This window comes from Rhinatrema bivittatum, chromosome 8 (assembly GCF_901001135.1).
Source record: "Rhinatrema bivittatum chromosome 8, aRhiBiv1.1, whole genome shotgun sequence".
In the NCBI taxonomy this organism is placed as follows: domain Eukaryota; kingdom Metazoa; phylum Chordata; class Amphibia; order Gymnophiona; family Rhinatrematidae; genus Rhinatrema; species Rhinatrema bivittatum.
The window spans coordinates 169,875,240-169,893,755 of NC_042622.1; the positions used below are offsets into that span (position 1 = coordinate 169,875,240).

At 47.0% G+C, this 18,516-nt stretch overlaps 1 protein-coding gene across 6 annotated transcripts in view; it reads right to left on the reverse strand.

Moving 5' to 3' along the window:
- LOC115096549 overlaps positions 1-17,830 on the reverse strand; it is a 44,746-nt gene extending 26,916 nt beyond the window's left edge. For 4 of the 6 annotated variants that reach the window (XM_029611315.1, XM_029611316.1, XM_029611313.1 and 1 more), the window contains exons 1-12: positions 17,723-17,830; positions 16,185-16,323; positions 15,254-15,396; positions 14,647-14,764; positions 13,946-14,074; positions 12,862-13,088; positions 12,140-12,239; positions 10,907-10,981; positions 9,894-10,033; positions 2,851-3,004; positions 2,290-2,365; positions 1,487-1,576 (exon numbers count right to left, since the gene is read on the reverse strand). In XM_029611315.1, coding sequence (XP_029467175.1) covers positions 1,487-1,576; positions 2,290-2,365; positions 2,851-3,004; positions 9,894-10,033; positions 10,907-10,981; positions 12,140-12,239; positions 12,862-13,088; positions 13,946-14,074; positions 14,647-14,764; positions 15,254-15,396; positions 16,185-16,323; positions 17,723-17,788 — 1,457 coding nt within the window. In that variant the 5' untranslated portion in view covers positions 17,789-17,830. The remainder of the gene's footprint in view (positions 1-1,486; positions 1,577-2,289; positions 2,366-2,850; positions 3,005-9,893; positions 10,034-10,906; positions 10,982-12,139; positions 12,240-12,861; positions 13,089-13,945; positions 14,075-14,646; positions 14,765-15,253; positions 15,397-16,184; positions 16,324-17,722) is intronic. The other 2 variants (XM_029611317.1, XM_029611318.1) reach the window with 2 other exon arrangements.
- Positions 17,831-18,516: the final 686 nt, after the last annotated feature.

Below are 18,516 nucleotides of genomic sequence, written 5' to 3' on the forward strand. Positions count from 1 at the left end.
CTTCTGCTTCGTCCAACTGCTCATTGCTTATCTCCAGACCCAGAACTTCGCTTGCCTGATTATGTCTTTGACTATCTCCGTGATCAGACCTTTGCCTTGCTTGCCACTGCCTTCGGATTTCCGCCAGCCCTGACTCTAGCCTGCCTTTGGACATCTCTCCAACTTACTCCTTGGACGTGGTTTCTTCAGGCTTCGGCCTGCTTTTGTTCAAGCGTCCCCTGTCTGCCTTCGTTCCATTGGCGCCCGAGTTTCCAGGACATTACCCAGTCCGGAGTAAGACTGTACCATCTCTCACCTGCTGTCTCTGGGCTGAACCAACTTCTTCTGCAACTACATACAGAGGCCCCCCTAAGACCTGCCGGCCCCGGCACCCAAAGGCTCAACCCGCAGGGAACGAGGGATGGTATAGGTGAAGCTCCAGCAGCCTCTGTCTATCAGTCCACTCCACCTGCCGATGGTGGGGACCCGTAGGCCCTTGCCTACGGGTTGCATCAACCCCACCTCGGCCCAAGGGTCCACCTCCGACACAACAGAAAGGGAAGGTCCCTGTATTTGCAGGGTACCATGCTACCCTCGCACATACTATATGGTGCTACACATAGTCATTTACTTATCTTAGATGGACTCGACCATCTCACACATCCACATTCTACCACTTCCTTTTTAATTACTGGAGACAGTGAGGCAATCCTCCTAAAGCTGGATCTGACAGCACAAATGCAGAAAGTCATTCTGCTCAGACTCACAACACATCTAGCCGCTTCACCTTATTTATTAAATCAAACAGTACTCAGGAACTTGGGAATCTGCAGCAAAATGGCTTAAGTATCTCTTTTTGTGGATCCTTGAAGACATGAAAAATCCCACTTTGTTCATCTGATGAACCTTTCTTATCTAATAAAAATACCAAGTTAATTGAAGGCCTCAGCTGGGGGGAAAACACTGGCATTTGCAATCAGAATCAACCTGGCTGAAAACTGCTGAACAACCAGACAGGAAGATTAATGAGGTCAGGTTTCGGGATCAGTGCCACAACCACAGCAGCTCACTAAAAAAACCTGCATGGATCTGCGTAAATCTGTTCAACAGCTCAGGACTGTCTGCCAGTGGCTCCATGCAACCCAAGGAACTTGTCCCACAGGTGCCCAGAGTATGGCTTGGGAAACCTGCAGCTTTTCAGTGGCCAGAACTGTATGGGGAAAAGGAAACTGAGAATAAATAGTCAGACTTTAACTTCATACTACAGTAAGACTACGGACATCATCAGCAGAAATATCACAGAAATACAAAACGATGAAACAGAACTGGAATGGAAGGAGGGGAAGGGAGCAATGGGTTGCACAGAGTCCATTCACTTTCACCATCGGAAAACACATCCAGTAATCTCTCAGCACCTCAAGCAAAGCTCGGAAAATCAGTCTTGTGCATCTTGCCTGCTGAGTGGTCTCAGCCTGACAGGAGCAGGAGAATGATTCTTTCTTTTTACCTCTTTTGTTCCTCCTCTCGGTTTCTCCTCAGACTTTCTTCCATTTTCTGTCTCTCTGTTCGTTGTCTTCGAAGCATCTCACGCTCCTCTCTGGAAAACCAGAGCAAATCTTTTTCGGACTGAGGATGAAATGCAGCCACATACGCAGGCCACAGACCTGATGCAAAATGCTTTTCATGCAGCTCCGCCTAGAGGACTGCATGTGTACTGCATGCATGCACCACAGAACTTTATGTGCCTTATGTGGACTGCACACATGCAATGCCATGGAGCAACCTCAGCACCATCAAAAGCAACTCCTCTTTGGGCACCTGCACACCACATACTGGAATTCACATTTTGGTAGTGCCATTTATGTAGTTTTTGTGTGTCATCATATTTTTTTTGTTCTGCTTTACTGCAGTAACTTGTAACCACCAAAATGGGATTGTATTTGTAACTGCTCTGATGCATCCTCATATTTATTGTGTACAGACTGGGTTCTTGCATCTATTTTCATAGATTCTTTAAGTCAGGTATTTAAAGTTGAGTGAACTAGACACATGTACTGACTGTGACTTGAATGTCATGCCAACACAGCCTATGGTAACTTGAATTAAATGATTTAATTGGATGGAGACAAATTAACTCATAATGCATCTTTGAATAAGATACAAGAAATAATACCATTTACTGAAACAACATAGTTATAAAGCTCAGTTCCGAGGGCCAACTTAGCACCTTTCATCTTCACCTTTATTTATCTTATAAATAAAGCATTTTGCATTTCTTTGTATATTCTCCTTGCAGCTAGACTGAGTTACCTTGCTTGTCTTCTGTCCTGAGGCCTGGTTCTTGGAAGCTGGGGTGCTCTGGACAGATGGCTCCATAGCGGCACAGCTTAAGAGAAAATCATAACGAACCTTGGTTGGATTAGCCGTAGATTTCCTCAGCTCTTTGGGATCAAGAGTAAAGACAGTGCCTTTCTGCGATATATTGGACTAAATGAACTTTATGTTCACTTCAAAAGAGCACCTAAGGACCAACCAGCAGTTCTGGACCTGTGGGATGCTCTCAAGAGTCATCTGCTTGAAGCACTGAGACATTAGCTCAATCCACATTACATCCCCTCATGTAAGTTTTTCCTAGCACCATTCTGCCAGCTGGAACAAAGGGCATCTTCCAGCCCTTCCACTTCCCAGCATTTTTGCTCTCTGCTTCCCACATTTTGCTGGTATCTACAGCTCCTGACAATCCATCAAAAGTATCACAGGCTCCAGCAGAACCCATGGCAGAGCTCATCACTTTCTGACACGATACTTCATATTTACTAAGCAGCAGTGATCTCAACCAATTTCCAGGCTTGGCACAGAATGTGGGCTTACCCTGAGAGGAATCACGTACTGGGTAGGGCTCATGTTCTTCCTTGTTCAGTGTGCTGTACAGGCTCGTAAAGAAATATTTGCTGATCACATTCTGAAACTGTTGGATGGATAAAGCTGGGCCTTGGGTCCGCATCACCTCTTCCACTTCCCCAGTCTGGACCAAAGAAACAAGATTTGTTTAATCACTGAAAACGGGGTGCTAGCGAGTTCCGCTCTAAGGAGCGGTGAGTTCTGAGGGCCAAACTCTTTGCTTTGTGTACCCACTTTCCTGAGACCTTGTAGACTCAGCCTGTAAGTGCCTATCAGAGTTAAAACATTTTGGTCCATGAAGAATTTGTGGCTAACTTTCCGGTGTAAACGAAAACTGGATATCTCTTGAGAGAACATTTCTGTAAGATTCTCCAGCTTTCTCCTTTTGCTTCCAGCCATAGGCCCCCTCCTCCCTCCGCTCACTGTGTATTTTCTTCTAAAGATTTTTCTTGGACCTAGCCTGGATGTCTCTGGCACCCTCCCATATCAGAAGTCCCTCCCCACATTACCCCGTTCATTTCTCCCAACCACTCTGTGCATCCCTCCTCAACCAGTTTTCTGCAGTCTCACACAGGGCTGATGTCTGTGCTGAGTGAGATTTTGGGGGGTGGTGGTTGATAGTCAAGAGGGAGATATCATTAAGGTCTCTGGCACAGTCCAGAGGTACTAATGCGATTATCTACAGGCAATGGGGTATGAGGCACCGCAGGAATCATCTGCAATCACTTCTTCCTCCTCACAACAGGTTTCTTGTGTTCATTTTGCCTCACAAAATTCAGGTTTCAGATTTGCTCCGCATTTATTTATGTATTTATTTTTAACATTATACCAGTAAGTTAAATTGAGAATTATGTTTTTCGATTGGAGAAGGTTCTCTCCAGGCAAAACAACTTTTCTTTCTTTTACTGGGGAAGGAGTTCTTCAAAGCAAGCACAATGTCCTGAATATTCAGTAACCAGAGCTGCTGGTAGCTGTGGAGGCCCAGCCGCTGCCTGATCATGCTGGGAAGACGTTTGCCTCCCAGGGCACCTTGCAGCCCTCTGATCCATCCTTCGCAAACACCAACATCCTGCTGGCGGTTCCGGCTCTAAGCTCTGAGCACACAAGCTGTTTAACCCTCTTTATTCCGGGGCGTTTCCCACAGGGCCCCTTGTGCTGTTTGCTGACAAGGAGGATGCCACGAAGTCATCGTGAAATGCTGCCATGGCGCTGCAGTGCTGCTAAATGCCCAGCTACAGGCAGTCCGGCACGGAGCGCACCCCTCGCCATGGCCTTGGGGAACCGGACGAGTGCAGATGGAGTCCAACTACACCAGAGCGGGGATGAGGAGGAATGGGCAAAACTCGGGAAACGTAGGGGGAGGAGGAGGAGGGGATTTTTTTAAACTGTTTGCTTTGATGCACCCGATTTCAAGAGGAAGATGTAAGTGGACTTTTCCCTTTGAAGATTGCTGTACCCCTTTGCGCAGGTAGACTTGAAAACACAATGCCCGAGGGCCCTCAGGAACGCCTCCCCCAGATGCAAGGGGAAGTCTGCACGTTGCGGAACCTTGTACGGACTTTTCGCCGGATCGAGGGAGGATGATTTCCAGTCAGTCATCTTTCTCTGGTTAATCACTGTTTACTCACATAAGTTACTTCTGAAACTTTTAAAATTGCCCTCCAGCAAGCCGGAGCCGGTAGAAGCTGTGATCAGGGCGGTGCGGTGGATGTTGCCTATCTGGCTGTAAGGCTTTTCTACAGAGTAGACGGATAAGGAGGCTGCAGGATGGAATGGGCAGGGACTGGCTGAGCAACAGACTGCAGGGAGCAGTGAAGTACCCCAGGCCTTGGTACTAGGACCAGTTCTTTTCAACATCTTTATTAGCGACAGGAGAAAATCTGCTAGTCTGCAGAAGATACAAAAATCTTAATGAAGTGTACACATTGGCAGGGGCAAAAAAAAAAAAGAGTGACTGGAACAAACTGAGACATGTGAAAGGTTTCAAAAATGAGCTTCAGTGCTAAAACAAAGTGTAAAATCATGCATTGGAGGTGTAACAATCCATTAGCCACATGTCAATTAGAAAAATAAGAACTGGAAACGGAGGAACAAGAACGAGATCTGGGAGTAATCTCCTGGGATGGCTTAAAGGTATCCAGGCAGGGTAATAAGTAACTGAGAAAGCTCCCAGTGTGCTCAGTGGCATAATTAGAGGCAATATTAATTATCCAGTAAGAGCCCATCTTGAGTACTGTGTTCAGGGCAGGAGGCCGCACCTTTCTACGGACATTGGGAAGATGGAAGCAGTTGAGATAAAGGCTGCCAAAATAATACACGGCCTTCACCACAAACCCTAAGGAGGGTCTAAAACTCTCCAAATGTGTTTTCTGGAGGAAAGGGGGAGATGACAGAAACATCTGAATATTTGACAAACTGCAATAAAGTCCAGGAAGGTAAAAATGTCCATAGAAAGGGACACTCAAGCCGAAGGGTCATGTTATAAAGCTGCAGGCTGGAAGGTTCAAAGGGAGGGGGTAGATAGAAGGAATAATGTACTGGCAGAGGCGGCAACCACCAACATCATGACCAAAATTAACCTGGAATACTGTACTGGCAGAAGCAGTAACCACCAAAACCGTGAATGAATTTAACCTGGAATAATGTTCTGACAGAAGCAGTAACCACCAAAACCGTGAATGAATTTAACCTGGAATAATGTTCTGACAGAAGCAGTAACCACCAAAACCGTGAATGAATTTAACCTGGAATAATGTTCTGGCAGAAGTAGTAACCACCACAACCAGGACTGAATTTAACCTGGAATATTGTACTGACAGAAGCAGTAACCACCAAACCGTGACCGAATTTAACCTGGAATAATGTACTGGCAAAAGCAGTAACCACCAAAACTATGACTAAATTTAACCTAGCATAATGTACTGGCAGAGGCAGTAACCACCACAACCAGGACCAAATTTAACCTGGAATAATGTACTGGCAGAAGCAGTAACTGTTGCACGTCCCGGCTGCGTTGGCGCTGCGGTCGGGCCTGCTCACCTCGTGCTGCCCTCCACCAGTTCTGGCCTTGGCAATCGGGTCAACACCTCTGTGTTTCTACTTTGCCTGTTCCTTGCTCCTGTGCCTGATCCTGTGTTCCAGTGTCTCCTTGTTCCAGTGTTTCCTTGTTCCAGCATCTCCTGTGTTCCAGCATCTCTGTGTCCCAGTGCTCCAGTGGTCCTCCGTGTCTTCCAGCGTCTGTCTTGTTCCTGCTCCACGTTCCTTGGTAGTACCCTTCGGACTGATTCTTGGTACTGACATCTGCTTGCCTGACTACGACTGACCGCTGCCTGGACCTGACCTTTGCCTGCCTTCTGACCATGTTGACCGCTGCCTGGAACTGACCTCTGCCTGCCTGACCACGTTGACCGCTGCCTGGAACTGACGCTCGCTTGCCTTGACTACGCTTGGACTGACCTTGGATTTGACCCCCGCTTTGGCTGACCACTTCTGGATGGATACCCTGGCTTTGACCCTTGCACTTCACTTGGACAACCTCTTCTTGCCTTCCATGACCACCAGACCGACCTGCTTGGACTCTGACCACAGCCTTCATCCGACCAGACCCACAGGCGTTGCCTGTTCCGCCTGGAGAGCCTTCCTGAACTGCTACCTCCCTGAGGTCTCCGGAGTCTTCAGTTCAGGTCTGGACCATCCTCTCTGCATCAATCGCGCACCCTTACTCGTGGTGGGCACACCTCTCCGCTACCTCTCCGGGAGATCCTCTGAGGCCAGGCGGTCCGGGTACCCAAGGGCTCAACCTGCGGAAACCCTGGACTGTTATTGGTGAAGCTCCAGCTAGCCTCTGTCTCCTTGTGTGCTCCGCCTCCTGGTGGCAGGCGCTCTCTGGGTCCGACCAGAGGGCCGTACCAATCCTGCACCAGGCCAAGGGACCACCTCCAGTGCAACAGTAACCACCAAAACTATGATTAAATTTAACCTGGTAAAATGTACTGGCAGAGGCAGTAACCACCACAACCAGGACCGAATTTAACCTGGAAAAATGTAATGGCAGAAGCAGTAACCACCACAACCAGGACCGAATTTAACCTGGAATAATGTAATGGCAGAGGCAGTAACCACCACCACCAGGACCGAATTTAACCTGGAAAAATGTACTGGCAGAAGCAGTAACCACCACAACCAGGACCGAATTTAAACCTGGAATAATGTAATGGCAGAGGCGGTAACCATCAAAACCGTGACCGAATTTTACTTGCTTAAAACAGACATGGAACGTGGGGTAAAAGCAGATGAGCGGTTATCAGGTAGAAAAAAAAAAATTAGGGTGGGGGCTTGAGTGCTTGCTCAGTCATATGAGAGGGCCAAAGAGGTAAGTAAACAAGCCAATGGGCAGAGAGTAGTGGTTGGGCTGCTTCAGGTTTCCAAGGCTGAAGTAAACCTGCATGGAGTGGCCACGTTAGAACCCTCACATCGCAGGTATGACTGCATCTCGCCTCTGAGGCAGCTGTGGTAACCTGCACAGAGCAGAGCGCTGCAGTGGACAGATCTTTTGGACACAGCTGTTCAGATTTATGAAATGTGGCACTAAGACATGGGAGGAGGCCTGTGACTTGGTTTAAGTATGGGACTTGTAATGGGACTTGTCAGAACCAGTAAGGAAGAGGTTAAGGCCTATAAGAGCAGAGGTGCTGGAGGCCACCACTGTAAGGGAATTTGAGCACGAGTGGAAGAGATACAGAGGGCAGCGGTAGGAACAGGGTTGAGAGGTTGAATAAAACACAGAGGGGCCGATGCAATAAATATGCGCAGAAAGCGAGTGCCATGCAATATTTAAATTAGGGGGACGCGTTAGCAAGGAGTCGCCAGGATTGCTTACGCGCCCCTAGCACCTCCTTGCTTATGAGAACTCGATTGGCGTTGGCCGTCCGCTGCTTAGGAAAACCGACGCTGAGTTTATCGGCGTCGGTTTCCCTAAATGCTGCACAGGCGCACAGCCAGAGGGGTTCAGGAAAAGGATGCTTGTCAGTTGAGCATTCGTTTTCTGCACCCGACTGCAGGTGTTTTTTTTTTTTTTTAACTTTATTTAGTTTTGTTTTTCCTCCTACTTAATATCGCAACAATATTAAGTAGGAGGCAGTACAGAAAAGCAGATTTTTCTGCTCTTCCGTACTAGTGATGAGCGCTATTAGATTCACTCCGCGCTGGACGCGGGTTGTAGAGGCGCTAATCCCCTTATTGCATAAGGGGATTAATTAGCGCCTATACAACCCACATCCAACTGCGGGTTATACAGTGCGCTCAGCAGGGGAGCAGGGTGAAAAGAGGCAGATCCGATGCTGGTTTAAATATGGGAATTTAGATACTTAGCAGACAACCAGGGAAGAAGACAACAGGGAAGAATGAATGGGTCTTTATCTGTTGTCATCTACTATTTTACTGACCTGTTGTGTTCAGCTTACAGTAATAATAATGAAGAGTGACAGAAAACAGATATTTTTAGGAAAACAAATAAAGCTAATTGAAAGCTGAGTCACTGGAAATTCCTGATTATAGCGATGCTAATAAAAGATATCAATAATGCGCAGAACCCCAGATCTAACTAGTGACAATGTCACAAAAAGGCATCGGCCACAGGGCCCTGCGCGAAGCAATCATCTCGGGCATTCCGGAGAACTGCAAGAAAGGACCCAAAAGATCCCTGCACTCTGTCCACTTTTGAGGGGCTGACCGGCCTGGGGTAAAATGCCAGTAGCTTTGAAGCCGGCAGTTTCCGCTACCTAATGATGCGGCTGTACAGCGTTCTGCTTGTTTTTGTGGGATTTCTTTTGGAAAGCTAGCGTTTTTCTTTTTCTGGTCCTGCAGGTGGCTCATGAGCTTGATCAGACTGGAGTTTATGGTCCGTCAGAGAATAATGGTTCCCCCCGATGGCTTTCTCATGCTGGAAGCGCTCCAGTAGTAAATACTTCTCAACTCACATCCTAAAACTAGTTCCTTAAGAAGTTTATGCTTAGTCCTCTGTGGTATTCTCCAGGTGCTTACAGAAAGCCGCTCTACCCTAGAGCCCATTCAGTGGCATAAATAACACAGAAGAGACCTTTTTCATTGGAAAGGAAGAGCTGGAAGAAGGCAGACGCAGAAGCAGCACTGGGAAACAGACAAAGGGAAGAATGCATGGGACAGCCTTCAGCCTTCCAATTCAGAACAGGTACTAGAATTCAAAACCGCTCTGGATAGGCAGAGGGGATCCTCGGTAGTGGGGAAGCGAAGGCATTTCTGTTGGTGACAAGCTGCCCAGCACGTTCTCTGTCAGATTCTCTGTTACTCTGTTTCTTTGGACATAATGGTTGGAATTTCTCAAGACCGTGTGTGCTTCTAGGACCCCCACGTGCCTCTCAAATGGGAGGTAATAAAATAGACAGCCCGGTGTCCAGACATTTCTGTCTATATCTCTTACCTATTGCACCACCCAGCACTACACTTTCGTGGTATTAAAGCAAGCCTTTTAAAGCTCGTAATGTTGTCTTGTGAGTATTGGTTAAGCTGATGACTACTTAGTTATTTTGTGCTTCCTTCAGGAGTTTCACAACATTATCAGAAGGGATCTTGATGCCAGTTTTTTATTTCATGTCCTCTGGTTGCTTCTTCTGCCTTGGCATGCAGAAGACTCTTTTCTTACAGCCATTGCTAGTAGCCACTCTTAAACCTCTCCCCTGGACACAGAGTCAGATAGCAGCTTCTGAACAGATGCAATGATCTGCCGTGTTTTTACACAGGTTCACAAGCATTATATACGTTTTGGGTGGGTTGTTGCAAAATATCTTGACAAATTTTCAGTCACTGCAGGCCACTGCTATCTGGAGGGCGCCAGACATTGAGGTGGGTGTGAGGGGAGTTTACGGAGGAATGCAGGTGTGGGCATCCCTCTGCTCAGACGCAAGTCCTATTTTGTTTTATTTGGGGCGACCGTTTTAAAACAATTGGGTTTGACAGAGAGGAAGCCGGCCACCTACCGTCTGACATGCTGCGAGAGGCTCCTGGAGCAGGAGGATGAAGGCCACACTGAGAGCTGGAAGGCAATTATACGCTGGCTGACCGAGTCCCAGGATGAACTGATCCCAGACATAGAGGAGGGTGCTCATGCACAGGAAGCCTGGGGAGAGAGGGAACAAAGCTTTTGTAGTTTCATACAATTGTGTGTGTGTATTGGGGGGGGGGGTGACTGTACAAGACTGGAAAGTGCAAAGATAATCAGGAATCAAGCCAACAGGGTCAGTGACACAAATGCTAGATCCAATTGCTCTTCCATTCTCCTTGGTCTCCAATAACAATTATAGGCAAGGTTAAGCAGGCAGATTCCAGGGGCAGATGAGGAGGAATAGGGAGGGAGGGTAAAGCTTGTTCTTCCTTTCAGAAATCAACATCTATTAGCTCCTGGGTCTGCAATGCAAAGCAAGCAAACAGTTATTGCTATGAAATCCCATCCGTGTGTAACAAAGCAGTCAGCAGTGATTTCCAGTAGGCTGGAATACCTGTCTGCCTGCCTCTCCATTTGCTTATAACACAGCATTTACCAGACTGGGTGCTCTACTCAGGGAGACTTGCTGACTAAATCGGGAATGCCTTAATTTTGGTTCTGAGTGTAAGAGCTGAAAGAAATGAAACTTGTGAGCAGGGGTCCCAGAGTAGGTCCACGGACATGTGCTCATCATCCGCCCTGCGTTGGACTCAACGTGTGCCCGTTCGGGGCTGTTTCTTTAAGGGGTAGATATGTTCCAAGGATCAGGTTTAAGGCATCTTGATCTCCACAGACAAAAATTTCCCTCCTGCTGGGGCCCCACGTTTTGTCCCCCAAAAAGGGGGTGGGGGGCTGGTGGTGGGGGTTATCTGTAAGTTTGTGGCTCAGCCACGTTTTCCAGTGCTAAAGGCAGGCAGACAAACAGCAGCCAACAGTTCAGGTGCCATTAGAAGCTCAGTTCTGCGGTTTTCATCTCTTTTGTAAATCAGAAGTTTTAAAACCCCTTACCAGCAAAGAGAACTTGAAGCACTGGCTGCAACATATGCTGTACCCCTACCAGCAGGGACTCCTGGGCGTTATAGGCTACAGTGCGACAAGACAGAAGAGTGTTAGGAGCAATGACACTAACGACAGTGCATCATCTGTGCCAAGGGTCTGCACAACATTGTCCAAATAATGATGTCTACATTCTTCCCCCCCCAAAATAAGAAATACTTTATGTTATGCTGTCTTCTCCCTTTTCTTCCTCCTTCCATTTTTTATTTCCCCTCTTTCCCGAGGACAGCTTGCCCAGCTGACTCTAGAGACCACCAGCTGGCCCAGGAGCTGGAGGACGCCTCCTCTGAGGCCCACCTTCAGTGCCATCTTTTGATTTGCTGGGGACCACCGTGGTAGTAACAACCATCGTCCTTCCCTCATAGAGCCTGAGAAATCCAAAGAGAAAGACTGATCACGCCCAGTGGGTGAGGGAGTCTATGATGTCTGCTATTCCTACGCTGACATTTATTTGTTATTGAAATTTAGTCACCATACAAAAAAAAAATGCCCTTATTCATTTGATTAGCAGAGGGAAAGAGAGTGTGTGTAGCCAGAGGTGGTCTATGGGGTGATGAATGGGGTGACTTCCCCTGATTCTGGCACTCAAAGTGTCCCAAGGTGTGTGCTGCTTGGTCTGCCTGTGTGTGAGGAGCTTGCACTCTGCCACCGGCATCCCCCACACCCCCTTCAGTCATCAAATTGTGCTGGCAATTATTCCCCCCCCCCCCCCCCAAAATAGAAATTCCACACAGCCACTACCCAGCCCTGGATTTGTCAACAAGCACCCATTATGTCTGTGCCTAGGGTGGCAAACATTTAGGGGCAGCAGACTGGCTAAGATTTGCTGCCTTCCAGCTCTGCTGAATCTCATTCAGCCGAGAACAGCCCTCTGCTACCTGTAACAGCCCCTCGCAGGAGATGGGAGGGTGAAAGCACCAAAAGTGCCTGGGGGTAGCAAAATCTTAAATCTGTCTCTGTGCCTACCCTCCTAGGGTCTGCCCTTTCTGTAGCAGTTCAGTGCCATTCCTTTGCGAGAACACAGTGTACACAGAATAAGAGGACTTGGAACGTTCAGTTTCTCTAACGAGTTGATTTCCTAAATGATCTTTGGTGCTTTCTAGCCGAAGCTTATAGCCAACCAATCATTATTGCAGAAACATCTTAACGATATAGAAATTCCATAATTCTCCACCACTGAAAGACCTTGCTGGGTGTAAATGCCTTGAATGGTATTGGCCAGATCCCGATTCAGTTGACTTAACAGAGAAGCAACTTTCTCGTATGTTTTTCTGCCAGTGGAGTCCTGCAGCATGAAACATAAAGGATGTGTTGGGTAAGTTAAGGGCTTTGATGAGGCATGCACTGCTCTGTGGGCATTGCCACACAAGTAAAGCAAACATTTTTCTTAAAAAAAAAAAAAGATTACAGCAGACCAGGTACATCAGCAGTACAGCAGAAAATTAATTACTGGTCTGTTTTAATTAACATTAACCTTACTTAGATGCTCTAATTACAATTTGTGCTGGGTCAACAGTACCATTGACAGAATGGCTTTTGCTACAGTAGCAATAAACCACTCTGCAGTACTGTTCTCAAGAAATCGACATGGAACTAAATCATCTTTTCATTGATCAAGGAGAGTCTTTGAGGGAGGTATCTCTTGCCACTTAATGAGTGCCTGGGAATTTCAGTCCTGAGGAAAGGCTGAGGTTGCTTGACCAAACCACTACAAAATGTTCAACCTTATTACTGTTATACACCAGGAAACAACAATAAAAAATAAAAAAAAATCAGTGATAGAGAAAGTCACAGCAACAACAGTGGCTTATTCTGGCTGAAAAGAAAGGTTTCCGGGTCTTTCTATGGTCAGACCTGTAGCCAATCAGGAAGCTGCCTTGCTGCATGAATATTTTGAGGTCATTTACCTCAGTGGATGCCAGCCTCATGCAAGAAGGCCGAAGGTCCATGAATGTAAAGTACTCCTCGACCAGGAGAGTGGATACGGAGTCCAGGGAGGTACTGGGAGTGGCTGTGTCAATCACAGCTTGGAGCAAAGGCACCAGCAGGAAGTAATCGCTGTGGTGCAGGCCGGCCGGAAGGGGCTGACGCTTGTGGTAGTAAGAGAGGACGTTTCTCATAGCCCTGAGTGCAACTTCAACAAACAGCAACATCAGTTACAGCGTTGTTAAGAATCACAAAGCATTTAGTCCTTACTGGTCAAAAACAAAACAGTCGGAGGAGGATTTCCAAAGTAATTCATGCTGATTAAAGGCGTCTGTCTGCAAGATGTGACTAAAAGGTTTGCGCCATGTCCCACAGACCACACACATGTAGCTGCACTGGGAGGAGGCATTCCCAGGGCGGGTTCCAGTCAGGGAAAGAAAAGAGCACGCAGAGATTCTATGTTCAAATTTACATGCGTGCACTTTTCAAGCAAAGTTCTACCTGCACAGAAAGCCGGTGCTAGTGACCATGCAGAAAGTGTCAACATGGCAGCATGTGCATGCAAAGCCCTAGGGTGGAAAGCACACGCCGTCCTTTCCCAGTGTAGGCTAACTTTGAAATTCTCCCCTCTCTGTGCCCTTTCTGGCTGGACCAATGGAAAGTTTGATCGCATTCTGTCCCAACACGTTTGCACGATGGCGGTTTCTCTGAACACAGAGGCTAAGCTAATGCCATGTAACAGTGGGAAGCTGGTCACTATATCCATTATGCAGTGGAGTTTTGCTGGTTTATTCTCCCTTAGATCATAGCACATTGGGATGAAGCTCAGAACAAAAAGGCTCAAGAACACTGTAACACTAGCACTAGTGTGCAAGAGAAAAAGAGTCCCACAAACATCAACACCATTTATGTGACTGCGCTTGTTAAAATGCAATAACAGGCCTTAATAATGTGCAGAAAGCAGCTGGACAGTCCTCATGCCCCTGTCTTAAAAATGCAGCCCTTGTGGTAAGATCTCACATCACTTGTAGCCACGTTCTAGGCTGATGATCTGGCCTCACTTACGCTTGTTATCCTGCAAGTGCTGGAAGGTTCTTTCTGAGGTGAGCACAGACAGACACTGAAGTGAAATCTCTCTGTCCAGCACTGATGTGGCTTTATTCATAGACACATGTGACAAATATTCCATGCGAGCTGAAAAAGAGCCAAAAGCATTGATGGGAATGAAATTCTATGGCAAAAAGAGATTTCAGAACCTCTGATACTCAAGCCCTGACTGTTTGGATCTCTTCTACTGACAGCACTGGAAGACTATCACTTCCGATAGTGCGATGCCTCCCTTAGCAGAGCCCTGAGGCATGAGCACTGGAAGAACAGTGTCTTTGGCAATGCAGTGCTTTCCCTAGTACTGTCCTGCAGTGTCAGCACAGGAAGGAGAGTGCTTCCAGCCCCTCCCCTGGCACTGCTTACAATTTCAGCAGCACTGGAAGAACATCACCTCCAATAGTGCAATGCTTCCCCTAGCAGAACCCAGCAGCATGAGCACTGGAAGACAGTGTCTTTTTTGGCGATACAGTGCTTTCCCTAATACTGTCAGAACTGGAAGACCAGTGCTTGGAGTAACACCTCCCCTAGTACTGCCTTGCAGTGTTAACATTAAGTAATGGGCTAGCCTTGGACCCGGCCCTAATACTTATAGATTATGTCTATGAACATCAGACTGTGATAGGCCATTTCTACAGATGCACTACATTAAAATTTCCTACTCTTTGTATTGGACAGGTAGAGTCTCCAGATTAGTCTTCTCAAGGATGCAGGCAAATGCTGATTGAAGAGAACATGCAACTTCCCTTTCATATCCGGCCTTTTCTCCAGCAAATACATCTGAAAAATTAATGCACAGCTGTCGGGGGTTTTTCTGAGGCCCAGCCTTCCATAACATTCTGTCCTAAGGAAAAAACCTGTCCATTGTGTGAGAGCCTTAAACACAAGATAACATCATCAGTCAGCTGCCATCACACCCACCCCTGCACAGTTGTATAAATATAAACGTACCCAGTATACAGAGTACAAATGAGCAGGAACCAGGCACAGATATGACCACTCCTGTAAAGGTTTCTCAAAGGTCATATTTTCATAAAGTAGAGCTAGTTACAAAAGGACCACTATTAAATCAAGGACATTGTTCAGGCAACTGTCTGGGCTTTGCTCTTTTCTGTATCTGGATTATTTTGTATCATTTTCAGAAGGTGTTTAACTTATTTAAACTTTTTTGGGGTGGGGAGAAGGGAGAGTTAAGCACGTGGAGGGATGGAATCGTGGCTATTTTCATGTAATACAATGTTGACTTTTGATAAAGAGCTCTGAGCATACCATGCCATTCCTCACGTTGCTCATCACCAACTCGGACTTGTTTTTCAGAAGGCAGCCATCTTGCATTTCCTGAGCAACAAATCCATAGAGCTGTTCTTCCAAACAAGTGCTGATGTGAGCCTTGAGTGCATGATACAAGTCACCTGCAACAGGTAATAGGATCTCTGAAGAAACAGGATAATCAGCCAAGAAGCATTTCAAGCAGTGCAGAAAAGGAGACACGAAGAGGACCATGTCCATCTCTCGTAATGCATGAGAATAACTTTTGATCCATCATGTGAAATGGCCTTGGCTGGAACGGACATCATAATCTACTAAACTATAACTGAGATATTGAGTGGAGGAAAAAAATGCCCATAGCAGAAGTCCCCGTGGCGTTAATTCCTTTGCTCATGTCATGCTAGGCTATAGTCAGCTCTTCATAGCACATTCAGACGCCACATCGTGCTTTATTTCTCACCTATCTTTCAACTGCAGTTTTTGGCACTAGTGATTCTACCAATTCCCTTGGATAATAAAATGCGTAATTTTGTATTTAGTCCTAAGATCTGAACAGGAAATCTCCAGCGAAGCTCAGGCCTGACCTGACATTGTGGGAGGATGCCGTCTCACTCTGGGGAGCGTGGACCCTTCCAGTAAGTAGTGGCATCATTGGCGACAGTTGTGGTAGAGGTGGAAATGTTGGATGAAGGCAGGGAGAGAGGGCAGGGTGAAGTTTTGCACACTGCCTGTGCACAATGGAACTTGTTTGGCTGGTGTAGCAGAAAGGGCTTCAGCTTCCACTGCCATTCCCTCAGCATTTCTACATTCATATATATTCATTCTCAAAAACAGTCAGAAACATTGAAAATAAATCAACCAAACAAGGAACAAAGGGAAGAACTCAGTTAAGTTAAAACAGGATTACAGCAGCTTTTTTTTTTTTGATCACCTCCTTGAATGGTCCTGGTGGCTTTTTCTAGGATGAAAGTCTTTTCTGTTTCCGAGAGGTCTGTGAAGAAGCCGACGTGGTTTTCGTTCATCTGCTGCTGGACTGCGTCACCCAGTTTCCCTGTGAAGTCCTTCCACTCCTGTCCAGGTCAAACAGCACTTTCACTTCATGTGTTACTTCTGCATCATCAGACAGAGGCCCTACTGACTAAGCATTTTCCCCACAGCCCCAAAGTGAGAGAAAACCTTTAGTAAACAGGGCCCCAAAATTTGCACCAGTTTACACAGTTAGGTGAAGAGTTTCCTGGTCCATGCGTTGCCTAAAGACTCATGCCATAGTGTCACCCCGAGCCAGGGCTGAATCACCAATTACCACCATAATCACTAATCCCCAGAGGAAATGAAGGGGATTTGTCCGGCTCTATCCAAGGGAATGATATTTCGTTTCTCTGACTCTGTGACCACTCTCGGGCCGATACAGTACACTCTGTTAGCCCGGGTTTGGCCGCACGTTTTCGACGCGCTAGCTTTACCCCTTATACAGTAAGGGGTAATAGCGCGTCGAAAACGCGCGGCCAACCCCCCCCCAAAACTAATAGCGCCCGCAACATGCAAATGCATGTCGATGGCCCTATTAGTTATTCCCGCGCGATCCAGAAAGCAAAATGTGCAGCGAAGCCACACATTTTACTTTCAAAAATTGACGCCTGCCTGCGCCGGGGAAGTGTACAGAAAAGCAGAAAAAACTGCTTTTCTGTACACCCTCCGACTTAATATCATAGCGATATTAAGTCGGAGGCCCCAAAATTTAAAAAAAATTTAAAATTAAAAAAAAAAAAAAATTAAAATCGGCCCGCAGGTCAGAAGACGGATGCTCAATTATGCCGGCATCCGTTTTCCAAACCCGTGGCTGTCAGCGGGTTTGAGAACCGACGCCGGCAAAATTGAGCATCGGCTGTCAAACCCGCTGACAGCCGCCGCTTCCGTCAAAAAAGAGGCGCTAGGGAAGCGCTAGTGTCCCTAGCACCTCTGTTTACCGCAGGCCCTCATTTGTATACTAAATCGCGCGCACAGGAGAGTGGCCTGTGCGCGCGTCGGGAGAGCGGGTGCTCTCCTCGGAACGCCGGCTCTCCCGCGGGTTTTACTGTATCGGCCTGTCTGTGACTCCCCCCTAGATTTTACTGCTTGGAGTTCATGCGCTTGGTTTTCTGATATTTTAAGGTAATGATACTGTGAATGACCCAACAGAGAACAAAATCTCATCTCAATGATACCCAAAATATGAGAAAACACTGCTGCTGTAAAGCAACTTGTAAAAAAGAGAACCAGATTAGGTAAGGACTGCAAGATTGGTCTACTCTGCTCCCATTCAGCTGGAAATCCTATGTATCCCCTTCCCACGAGATACTCCAGAGTCCTGCTGTTAGGCTCTGAGCCAGACAGGTAATGCTGGCTTACTGTCCCTGCCGGGAGAAACTAAAATCACATAAGACTGGGGGGGAGATGAGGTTAGCTGGCAGGTCTGTTTCCCACCCCTACCTGTGAATTCTCGATCTGGGTCCTGACGTTCTCCAGCCAGGGAAGAGGCTGGGAGGCTGTTGCCATCACCCCAGTGTGCTGCTCACTTCCTGCCTGCAGTCACCAGGAACTCTGGTTACCACAGCAAACTGTCCAAGCCTGCTGCCTGGCACCGAGGAGGCTGGGCAGAGCCCGCTTTCAGCTTAAAGTGAGAGCAGGAGCCTGCTTTCTGAATCGGTCTGGCTGGGGCAGTTTCCTCCTCCTCCGGGCTCCGAGCTTCATTGGAACTGGTCACCACCATGAGCATTCATTCACAACTTGTTATTCATTTAATCTGATGTGCCCCACTTCCATTTCCATCTTCAAAGAGCTTTACAAAACAAGAAAGCTTATATACAGATAAAAGCAAAGGACTTTACGTAGAAATTTGACAGCAGTTGCCAAAGGCGATAATTAGCAGACCATAAAAATATTATAAGGACCAAAAATAGGACAAAATAATTTATCTTACAGAATAAAAACCAGAATACAGTAGTGCAAACTGGACCCTTAATTATAATAATAAATCATTGTCCTGCTCGTTAAAGGAAGGGTATTTCAGGAGCAAAGCAGCTACGAAACCTAAAGCTGTCTGGGATTTTCTCCCCCCTCCCAGTATTGCCAGGGCTTCCCAAACCACAGCGCCCGCCAGGTAACATGGGACTCTGGGCATCGCCATCACGCAAGAGCAGACTCCCTCTGCCCAGGGACTGCGCATGCTGCCGAAGCAGACCCCCTAAGCCCAGGAACCAAACCCCGCTCTTTTTCATAGAGCA